This window comes from Phasianus colchicus, chromosome 10, assembly GCF_987193195.1.
Source record: "Phasianus colchicus chromosome 10, bPhaCol1.hap1.1, whole genome shotgun sequence".
In the NCBI taxonomy this organism is placed as follows: domain Eukaryota; kingdom Metazoa; phylum Chordata; class Aves; order Galliformes; family Phasianidae; genus Phasianus; species Phasianus colchicus.
The window spans coordinates 16,042,974-16,054,978 of NC_143445.1; the positions used below are offsets into that span (position 1 = coordinate 16,042,974).

The 12,005-nt window shown below is 40.3% G+C and overlaps 1 protein-coding gene across 6 annotated transcripts in view; it reads left to right on the forward strand.

Annotated features, from left to right (window-relative positions):
- Positions 1–12,005, forward strand: part of ARMC9 (armadillo repeat containing 9) — a 60,900-nt gene that overhangs the window by 38,332 nt on the left and 10,563 nt on the right. For 5 of the 6 annotated variants that reach the window (XR_016469681.1, XR_016469680.1, XM_031603486.2 and 2 more), the window contains 4 exons: positions 1,697–1,801; positions 2,551–2,666; positions 5,890–6,008; positions 8,850–8,979. Coding sequence is in view for 4 of the 6 variants with exons in the window: in XM_031603486.2 (XP_031459346.2) it covers positions 1,697–1,801; positions 2,551–2,666; positions 5,890–6,008; positions 8,850–8,979 (470 nt within the window). In the remaining 2 variants the exon portion in view is untranslated. Of the gene's footprint in view, positions 1–1,696; positions 1,802–2,550; positions 2,667–5,889; positions 6,009–8,849; positions 8,980–12,005 lie in introns of those variants that run through there. The other variant, XM_031603485.2, reaches the window with a different exon arrangement.

The window sequence follows — 12,005 nt, forward strand, 5'->3', positions numbered from 1 at the left end:
AATGGTGGGGAAAAAGATCATCTAGCTAGTCCTTTTCATGACTGCCACCACCTCCCCTCCCCAAAAATACGAAACAAAACAAAAAAGCAAAGAACAATTAATATGCAACTGAAATAGGACTGTTTTTTTTTGTAAATAGAGTATTAATTTTTTTCATCATCTGCTTATTAACATTATTGTTATTTAGTGAAAAATAATTAACACAAAACTTTCCATAAATACTTGGATATTTGCTCTACAGCTTGAATCTCATTGCAGTATTTGTGGGATTAATTGCATCATGTTGGTTGATGATTGGACTAGATGATCTTAGAGGTTGTCTCCAACCTTAACAATTCTATGATTATGATAAAGGGCTTTGTTTCCAGTGTCTGCTGCAGCAGTGAACAGGGCACCAGTTGTGTTATATCAGCAATGGAGGCATGGTACATCTGTCAAAGCTTTTCTTCCAAACAGGGAGCCAGAGGAGGAGCTCAGTTCAGACTCAGTTACCTGATGTGTTGAATAACATAAGGGAGCAAGATTGGCAGGGAGATTCTTCCCAGGAACCAGAACTCAGAGTTCTCCAGGTGACAAAATATGTCACCCAGCACAGTGGTGTGAAGTAGGGGTGAAGTAGGACCTGGGGACACCAAGCTGATCTGTGAAGCAAAGTTAAATACAGCATGCAGGAGAAAGCTGGATGAAAGATCGGGGTGATGGTTTGTTTTTTCTGCATAACGGGCAAGACTTCTGTCAAATATTATTGAAGAAAACAATTTGCTGCTGATGCTGCATTGTCATATCATGTAGAAAAAAAATCAAAACTTCCCAGCAAACTATTTATAAAGCCTATCTTTGTAATGTTATTTTTTTTTTGTCTAAGCACTAAAGTATATGTGCAGTCTTTCTGTTTTGCTTGATACAGATGGTTGTTGGACAGTTTACAGGTGTTTATCTGTGTTTTTTCATGATCTGGCTTATTTCCCACACCTACCAACTTCCAAGCTGATTGTAGCATATCTTTCCTTGGGAGAGGAAGGCAGATGGAACAATTCCCTGAGGTCCTGTACAACCTTACTTTAACAACCCGGTATCTCAGTAGTGCTTACGAAAAACTTTGTTTAATTCATATATGGAAAATAATTATAGCTGGGGGGGGAGGTTGGGGAGGGGAAGCCTCCAATGTGGCTGAGAAACAGCATAAGGTTGCATTTTTCAGTCTGTATTGCATAACTAAGTTGGTTGTACAACTAGATCTGTAAAAATTACTGCTACAAACTTCATAGCAGCTGCTTGTAGGGATGGAGCATTGCATCTCTTCAGACTAGCACGGGGTGTCCTGCAACAGTGCTAAGTACTGACATTTTCTTGAGCCCTTCTTAGGTCAAGGAATAATTATTTGAGGCTGGGAATTTGAAGATGACAACTATGAAGTGCAAACTGTGCTTTCTGCTGAATAATTTTTGGAGGAAGGAGTTGATCTCCTCTCAAGATTCTCTAGTTTCCGATTATATTAAAAGCTTAGTTGAGCTTGTATCTGGGTATCTGCCTTTTTGATAGAAATTAACTGTACATTGCAATTCACATGTGTAGTACTGACAGTCATTTATCTGGAAAGTACATATCAGCTGAGTGACTACTGAAGTGAGAAGTAAATCTGAAATTAAACTTCCTCAGAACCTGTGCTCAAATAAGGTGCGTGTTGCTGTTGCAGGAGGACCATGACATCATGGAGGCTGACCTGGACAAAGATGAGGTTTTACAGCCTCAACTGGGAGAGCTTACAGGAGAGAAGCTGTTGACAACTGAATACTTGGGAGTAAGTACTACTTTCCACGATCCTGAACAAGTGAATTTGCTGGATTAAGTGTTTAATTTCAGCAGTTTTGTTGCCTTCTAAGATCATTCTGTCTTCAATTTGTTATTTTAAAGGAATAGGTTCTACCTGCATCGCACTCCACATCTTTCACTCTTTTTCTTAGCTGTAGTTCAGAAGTAGCATAAGTTTGAGAACAACAGTTGCCCCTTCGTGAGAGGTGGTCAGGCTGCAGCTTAATAAGAAGCTGAAGGCAGCTTTGGGGTTCTAGTGCTAGATCAGTGATTGTGACATGCAAAGACAAGTGCTGAGAAAGTTAATGCTGGAATATTGCTGGTCTGAATTTTTTTCTTTTCTTTTTTTTTTTTTTAAGTTGAAAGATTAACTATTACATTAGGCTTTATGCCAGATCAAGTATTGTATGTCTTGCCTCAAGCATTTAAAAGCCATTAAGTAAAAAAAGCATGAAGTTGGCATGAATACCATTTATTATGCTGCGACAAGTTTGAGTTAAGTTTGATTGCCTTCTGGACCTCAGAGTTCACAGTCTGGTTATGGTGGTGATGGAGATGACCTGAGTTAAGATGTCATGGAGCAGCCCGTGGTGATCCCAAGGAGTTATGTGTTGTGGCACTGAATCACAACTTATCTTCCAATGTAGTATTTCTATAGAATGTCTTCAGTGGCTCCATTTACCTTTCTTCCCACTGTCTTCTCTTTGTTTTTCCATTTCTTTATTACCCCTGTCTCAGATAATGACTCATACTCCAAAGACCAAGAGGAAGCTGTTTCCTAGTGTCCATCAGAGTATAGATGAGCCTCTCCAGAGACCTGTGACTCCAGGTTATCACAGAACTGCGTACCCAACGTAAGTTGAAGCACATGAGGCAAAGTTGAATTTTTTTTTAAAGCATCTTAAAAAAACGAACAAATGCTTCTTACTTCCAGATAAATAAAATCTCCATACTTGAAAGTGCACTGCCATTGTCATTCTTTAAAGATCATTTCACAATAGAATGGAGAGTGCTGCAGGCAGGCAGAGAAACATCCGTTGGCTGACGTCACATAATTTAACAAGTTGAACAAATGTTTACTGATCAGTTTGATTTGAAGTTGGATTATGAACACGAGGAATATAATCCTTTCTTTTTCTTGCAGTGTATTCTGTTTGTAGCTTGTATGGGGTGTGTAAAATGCCTGGGTTTGTATCAGCTCGGAATTCTGAAGACTGTCCCGTGTCATTCCTCTGCTGCTTTTTGCTTCCATGTTTGTATTTTCAATTTTTTTAAATACATTTCTTCCACGTTTTAGGGTGCAAGGTCCATTCAGACAACAGAGGATTGATGTAGGCAGTAGTTGGACATGCATAGCTGAATCTGACCTAAGCTTACTGTTGTGGATGGGGAGTGATTCCTGTGTTATCCAGCCTGTGTCTGTTCCCACCACTATCTTGCAGTGACATTTGAACAAGCAAGTGATCTGACTTGAAGCCTTCCTGGTTCACTAAAAACACTTATTTTCAACTGATATGTTTTTGTGGGGTTTTGTTTGTTTGTTTTTGGCAGCAGTACAATTCATGTGGGATTGTATTGATTCATGTCACTATAGTCTCAGAATGGATAAGCATAGCATATGAGATCTGGGGATGCTCCGGAAACATCTTTCTCAAAAAACTAGGGAAGGTGAATGAAGCACACTTCCAAGGCAGAAAGAAAAGCTTTGGCTTTTGCAGAGCAGAATTTGTCTTGCACAGTCTTGATTTTTTTTTTAATTTTTTTTTTTCTGACTCAACAGAATGACCTCTGTTTGAGTATGGAGCCTACTTTATCCTGATGTAACCTGGATGCCAATTTGGAGTTTGCATCATTTCTCACAGTCATCAGCTTTTGCACCATCTCAATATCCAGTGCTTTTGCAAGCCCTCTCCCTCTTCCTGTATATTAAGAGAGAGAGTGTGTGTGAAGAAAACACCAACTGATTTATACAAACTTGTATTAGAAGCATAGAGATAAGATAATCTTTTTCTCTGCAGTCATGCAAAACAACTGTGTGCCTTAGAAGTCTAAGCTGGCTAATGCATCATTAAATACGCAGTGCCACATCATCATAGGGTCTGTGTTCAAGGTCCCACTTCCCCTGCATGGTATTTTTCCCATAGTGAACTAGAAGATCTGGACTCATACTGTAGCACCAGCTGTTAAGGTAGCCCTACTTAGCATTTTGTGTATTTAGAAAGTATTAGAAAGTGTTTTTCAAGAGTAAATCTTAATTACTATTGGAGTGTCTTGAGCATTACATTCCTGCTTTAGAAGTGGAGAGGAAAACTAGCACATGGAATGACTTTCCAAAGGGAAAAAACAGGTCAAATCAGGGGAAATAGTTTTTATTTCCTGGTGCAATGTAATGCATTACAAATACTGTATCAGGAATGGTCTCTATGATCAAATTGATCAAGTGCCTCTTTTTTTTTTTTTCTTTTTTTTGCACCATCTACCTGGGTAACTTAACAGAATCCTGGGATTACCCAAGTGATGCCAGTGTTGTGTTTTATTATCAAAACATGAACCTCCTTATGAACATCTCCCCACCCTCTGTAATGCAGCTTCAGGTCACTGCTAGATGCAAAATTAAGCCACCTTGTTACACATCTGTGTGCAAGAAAATGGCAGTGAATGAGCACACTTGAACTAGATTTTGTTCAGATATTGATGCACTTTGCTGGCCTTATGCCTTTCTAATTCTAATAAGAATTGACTCGCTAGAATGAGAAATACTCTAATAGGAAGCCTTGCAAGAGCAAGATAATACAAGTAGTGAAATCTTATCTGCCTTAATTTGAAAGCAATATCTGAAGTGGATGTATTTCATATTTTAAATGGTTCAGGTGGCTCACATTCCCATCAGATGAAATGGTATGAAAGTGTCACATCCTACTTTCTTGTGTAGCATATTTACTTAGGAGCAATCCAGGACAATTAATCTGAATTACCTGAGATGTTTGCAGAAAAAATTTGCAAGACTTGATGCAACATATTCTATCTTTGAAACATGATGAAAGAGAATGCTTTTAATGGAGATACTATAATGCATCTCTGAGTTGTTGGTTCACACCTCAAAAAAGAAGAGGGGGATTTCTGGTGCTGAATAGGAGTATTCACACAGAAAATCAATACAGAGGAGCTACTGCACATGGAGCTGATATTCCATGCAGTTTTTTCTGACTTCCCAGCACAGACAAGTCTCTGGTTATTTCAGATGAATTGTCATGGGATCCCTGTATGGACAAGCTCTTGCTTTATGGGGAGCCAGGAAATACTGCAAGGCTGCTTTTTTTTCCTTTCCCTCCTTTCCAAAGCCTCACTGCTGAGATCACTGGAGGGGGACTGAGCTACTTAATATTCTGCTAGCTGTTTCCTTAGAAACTGGTTTAGCTGTGAAATCATTAACTGCCTCCTTGGAATGTTCCCTTTCTAACTAGAAATGTAGCAGGTTAAGGCAATTAAGCTATTGGACAGGGGAACTTTCTGCCCGTTTCTTTTCATGGTTTGCACACCCTTCTCACTTCTCCTGGGTTTTATTGCTTATTAACAAGCCATCTTGTTCTTTTTCTCATCTTCAGCTGCTTAGGTTTCTCATTGATCCACCTAACTTGGGGAATCTAAAGTTCTACATCCTACCTCCTTTAAATGAGTGTTGTATACTGCTCTTTATAAAGTGAAATCCTTGTTGTATTCAGAAGCAAAACTTAAATGCATGAAAAAGCTGAGAACTGGAGACCTCACAGGCCCACTGCTGCAGTATTTTTCTTTAAGTGTCATGCTGGTATTTTGGGTCTTCAGACTGTAAGGAGGTACAGTTTCCTTTCCTTGGCTCTTCATTGCTGTAGGAAAAAATGTTCCTTCCAAATACGTCCAACATCAGCTGGTCTGGGGAAGCTACAGTTGTGCAGTTAAATTATGGCCTTGGCACTAGTTTGCTATATGAAAAATACACGTTTTAATTTCTTCTATTACAGGCAATTTGAAGAAAATAGAACTTCTGCTCAGGTAACTGCAAATATTCATCGCCCTGCCTTCTCCTTTCTCCTCCAGGCCAGAAAACGATTCCATTTCTTGTCACGATAGGGATGAAAAGTCTCTGCTGAGTGGTTCTCCTCCTGTCTGTGCTGGGAGCAGCTCTGGCATTGTTGACCTCTGCGCTTCCTCTTCATGTAAGGAAGTTGTTGGTGTCTTGACTGGGGCAAGCATTTGGGACCCAACGTGTGTGTTGTAGGTTTTTGAATTATTATTTTCAATGTAGCCTTGGAGCATGCCCTCTGTTTGGGGCAGCCTGTGTGATATTGGGACTGCATTCAGCTCCAGCTGAACGAACAGCTGCAGAAAGCGATGTGCGCCCAGCAGACACTAATGGTCTCCATTGCCTCGCTCCATCTCCCTTCCTGTGGAAGGGTCAGGGATCATACCCAGGGCTTCCGACATGCTAAGTGGATTTTCTTTCACTCCATGACATTCTCTGCCTAGGGAAAGAGCCGCAGCCCAGATACAGTGCACTTCCCACCAGGCAAAGCCACTTACTTGATCAAATATACCCTTGTTCAGATCTAAATGAATTACTGTGTGCTGGCACCTGCAGGCTCCGCTGGCCAGACCTCTGTATAAAAATCAAGGCAGCTGCAGTTATCTTCTTCATTTTGCAACTGCAACCATAAAAGCTTGTGGAGGATGGGAAGCTCTGTGCTGTGTAGCTGCATTGTGGGTGATGCTGCTAAAGATTCTGTCCTTGCAACTTGCACTGAAATCAGTGCACGCTCATCTGGACCTGAGAGTTCAGAAACACATGATGGAGTTTAAGAGGTTATAGGCTTCTGAAATACTTCTGATCCAATATCCACAGAATCGTGCAACTTTTGATGTGACTGTTACAACCTGTTTGCAGGGATTCATTGTCGTTTCCAATTAGAGTTTTAAACAAAACGTTCTGCAAACTTAAATAAAGGATGTTGCAGCACGTCTAGTACAGAATTACCAATAAGCTCAGACAAAAGCCTGCCTTTACTTTGCTGAAAAATATGCTTTGAAGCAGTCAAGAAATAACATAGCTTTTTTCTCTCCCTTCTTGTTTTTTGAATTTCCTAGAGGAAATGAAAAGGATTCTGAGAAAAGTAACCAAGGTCTTGCAGACAGGAATCCATTTGCATAATGCCTAGAGCTGATAAATATAACATGCTGAAAGGCCATGATAGAAGCAGATGAAGCTCCTGTTTGAGCTGGGCGCTTGGGTTCTTGCTGTTGTGCTGGAGTCAGAGCTGCTGTCCTTGAGCCTTGCTATGTGCTGTAGCACACTGAGTGTAGCTAAGCCTGCTCTGCAGGGAAGTCAGCTGGCCAGCAGAATGCTGGTTTGACAGCTTCTCTGTATAGAAGGAAAAGAAACTGAGTTGCACATACGCTTTGTAAAGGAAATTAAGCAAAGCAGGTATAAAATGTGCTGCTAGTCGCTGTTTTAAAGCGTGTTGTAGATTCAGCTCTCCTTTGGGTGCTATTTCCAAGGTATTACGCAGCCACCAGGAGCCAGCGTGCCTTCTGAGCTACATCTTGTTCGTATCTTGCCAGTGAAATGCATTTGCTGACCTCTGTCTCCTTATCTGTGCTGCTGATGCTGTCTGGTGGATTGCTTGTAGAGATTTGTGGGGCGGCTTATAAAGGGAATCTGAGCAAGTCAGCAAAGCAAATGCTAATTTTTGAAGGAGAGAATGGATTTAATGTTTTCATGCTGAAGAAGATGCTGCCAACTTTAATGTCTTCATATTTTCTAACCTTTTTTGTACCCTCTGAAAAAGTTTGCTAGCTGTTTTCTATCAGAACTTGTGTAGATGGATACTAGTAAGATAACTAGATTGTACTGCTTATAAAGGCTCTCACAATGCCCAGTCAAATGTCATTGCTGTGAAATAGCATATGCAATTTAATGAGCTCTTGAGTATTAGGAAGCTACTCACTTCAGAGTATGTGTTTTTCAGCATCACACAAATGCTTTGGTTTTCAAAGTTTTATGTGTTCCAGTCGTGAAATGAATAATGAAAGACCAAGAGTAAAAAAGAAAAGCTTTATGTGAACAGTTGATATCAACAGGGTCATATCTCAGGGAAGCAAAACTTAACATCAAGAAACCCCTCCTGTTTTCTGTGTCCTCTGCACCTGGATCTAGTCACCTGTTCTTGTGTTGCTTTCTTATTTTTCTGATTCTGTCTAGGACCATCTTCCCATGTTATCAGTTTGGAAATGTGTCTATAATTGTAATTCTGACTTTTTTTTTCCCCTCCTACAAGCAGAAAACTTGTGGACTAAAGATGAACCTTGGTCATCTTATTATACTTACAGTGAATCCCAGACAGAATATGCACTAGACAGCCAAGTTCTTGTCTGAAAGGGGCCTGAACTGTATCCCTATCAGCATGTGAGCAAATAAACAGGAGGGCAATCTGTCCCAGGCATGGGAGGAATGCAGAGGAATAGAGCTAGAGATTTTCCTGCCCTCGTATTGGACTTGCACATCTTGGTACTCCTGTGTCTCTCAGCAAGCTGACTGTCCTTCTGTTTCACATTAGCACAAGGCAGAAGGTGAAATTTATTGAGGAAATATAGAGCTCAATTCTGACAGAGGTGTCCTGAACACTTTTTTTTGCCTGCTGTGGCAGCCTGTTGCTGTGGATATGGACAGACCAACGCAGGTGGCTGCGTTCCTGTGGCTTTAATAAGGCATCGTATATTAACTGATATATGTTAACTGGTGGTCTGTGTGCTCCTAGCCCATCACAAATGCAAAGTGGAGCTGCTTTGAAAATAATCCAAGTGTGTTTTACTTTGCAATTGCAAGGGGCTGGAAGTATGCACGCATGCAGTTAGCCTGGCTCAGCTGATGAGCTGCAGAGTGCTCTGCCACAGTAACTCGGTAGCCTGCTTTTGTCTCTGCCTTTCTTTCACACAACTACTTGATTGTGTTTCTAGCAAACTGTTAAGAATTCCTCACTGAATTGTGTTTCCTTTTAAAACAGCGATTGAAATGAAGCCATCTAAAACATTCTCATCAGGCAGTAGGATGGACCAAAGCATCAAAACTGGTGATATCTTGTCTTCCCAGTCTACTGACTTCACCCAAGACAAAGTGAACGGGCATTCTCATAGGTATGATTTATTCAGATGAATATCTAAGAGTGTGAGAGGAGTCTGAGGGGATTTACCAGCTAATTCCATGCTGCTGTGAAGACAATCTGTGAAGTCATTTGATGTATGATGTAGTCTGGTCTGAGACAGCTGTGGTAGTGCTTGCCAAACAAAATACCCTTAGCAGTGCCAGAGGCAGCCATTCAATTTCTAAGCATCTGGTCCAGAATGGGAGAAACCTCAAGCAAGATGTTACTAATGAACATCACATGTATGCACAGCCTGGTTTTCTGCAAGTAAAACTTCCTGATTGCTTCCTTAGATGACTCTACTGTACCCCATGAAAAATCATTGGAATAATAAAGAAAGAGGTGTAGCTATGAGAAGAGGGCAGGAATTAATGTAGAGAAGAGAAATTAAGTATTTAATTGGATATGTTGTGTTTAAACATGCTGAGTAGCTGGCATTGCTGACCACAGTCCTTGATGGCTTATTTCCTACGTAGGAAGAGCAAGGAAGTCAATATTACATGCTCTCCCCGTAGAGGATTTCAACTTTGTCTTGAAACAATTTCTGTTAAAAGAAGAAAGATATTGCTCTCCTTCTCCTGTTCATACATTGAGCCCTCTCTGAAGCTTTTGTCATATGGAGGTTGGTGATGTTATATCCTGGACGAGAAGTAGGAATTCATTAGGAGTTGGACCAAGATTTACCGAAGTTTTTTCAGGACCTGCATGTGTCCTTCAGACGTTAACAGCTTTTTCCTAAAGCTAATTTGATTGGGCCAAGTTTTAAACAGTGAGAGTATAGAAATGTTAAAAGCAAATACATTCCAAAAGTAAAACACAGAATGGGTGGAGATGCGTTAAAGGTTTTACTGACTCTTCACGGGTCAGATTTTTCAGAAGGGCTTAATTACCCATGTCAGTTAAAGCTCTAGCACACCTGGGAACTGGATTATTTGCTTAGAGCTTTGTTTCTATTTGGCGTACAGATTCCTTTCTATATATATAAATATATTCTAATTGTGCTACTTCCATGGTGAGATCTGAGAAATAATATACTGTCAACAAATTATCGCTGTTGAGCAGTTGAAGTGCTTAGTTGTCATACTATCCCAGCATTACTGGTTTTACTTCTGTGTTGCCTCTCTTAACAGTAGCTAAGCACTTACTACAAATACAGACAGACCATGAGAATGTTATGACCAAATTGCTTGCTTTGTGCTTTGGCAGATGGTGGGAGGCTATTTCTCAGGCCTCAGCTTGCAAGAGATGATAAGTAGGGAGTATCTTGCCCTCAGTGTGTGGCTGTGCTTCCCTGCAGTCATTATCCATTGTTAAAAGGATGTGTCCTCAATAATCTTGAATATTTTTGAATAAAAGCGTATCTAAATCTCAGTAATATATTTCTAACTGAATGGATACAGCATTGCAGAAGGAGGTAATATCTCTTCATCTCATGCTTCCTCACCGTGCATGCAGTAATTGGTATTTACGAAAGCAGCCTCAAGTTACAAATGTGGGAATGCAGCCATTCACAGTTCAAGCAGAACATAAAGTTTTCTGTGTTGGGGTCTTTTGTTGATATGTTGGTGTTGCAATACCTAGACCTGCCTTTTTTTTCTTCCTTTCGTTCTTTCCTCCTTGGAAGCATACTTTCATGTGTTTGCAAAACAGTGAATTAATTAATCCTTGCTTTGGTCATATGGCTACTGTCAGAGGGGCCTCCTTCTTACTACAGAAATACTGAGACCATCCAGAAAAGTTCTGTATGAAAAAAGGAAGACTGACTCATGGAGATACTGAGTATTTCTCCTCTTCCTTGAGCAGCATTAATTCAGAATTTAACTGCAGAAGAGATCTGCAAAGTTACATTTGCAGTAAATCAGTCTGAGATGCCCTACTAGTGGCTTGTCCATCACAGTTACTGTGTTTCTGTAGGAACAACTGGTTGCAACTGATGCAAGCCAGACTGGCAGCTGCTTCTGCACTGTTCTCTGCTATGTTTTGATCCACTGGGCTTTGAGCAACCTGGTGTCCCTGCTTATAGCAGAGGGGGTTAGAAGTAGGTGATCTTAAAGGTCCCTTCCAGCTTAAACCATCTTATGGTTCTATGAGTCCATGTAAAAATACAGTTGTGTTGTGCTTCTTAGCTAATAAAACATACATTTGTAATAGACTTGAGTTTATGATGGAGGCTTGCTTAAAAAATCCCTTATTTTTTTTATCATGCCTGTGGCCAGTATCATCATCATAAAGAGATGAAGCTCTGGAGGGTCTCCTTCAGTTGTCCCTTTCTTACAGTCTGGTGAAATTGGCCAGAAGTCTGAGTGTGTTTCTCTTGGAGAGAGCAGTTTATATGTTCTGTTTATATGTCAAGTCTTATCACACCTCTTGGCTTATTTAGATCTCAGTGTCAGTCTGTTATACTCGCAACAGACAGTGGACAACCATTTCCATTTTTCCAGACAATTTTCATTCTCGTCAGTGCAAATTTAGGGTTGTGTTTTATTTTTTTGTTAGAGCACCTGCTCTCGGATTGCCATACCTTGTCATAATTGACTTCTTCACCAAATATCACAGATCATTATCCCACAGCAGATTTTGCTGCTTTTTTTCTCAAATCTAAAGGATGCCAGATAAGTGAAATACTATTAGAAACCGAACAACGTCTTTCTGTTGGTCTCTATGTATTGATGTAGTAGAAGATGAAGTAGTTCAGTGACACCTGGGCACAGGGAGACTTGAGATCTGCTTTACATCCTGTCAGAATACCAGCAGAGTATTCTTTGACCTTTACAGTGTTTACTAGTGAGTTATTTCGTATAATCCTTTCCAGACAGTTTGCAAATAACGTGAGCCATCATACAGTACCATTCTGCGTTCCTTCTTTTCGATAAAGGTATTTCCAAATAATGAAAAATCTTATGCCTCAAATACTACTGAGGCTGCTGGGTCTTGCTTTTCCATCTGTGTTAACATATCTTAGTCCAACTAAGATGCCACAACTTGAAACGCAGCTCTTGAGCCCAAGTGGATAAAACT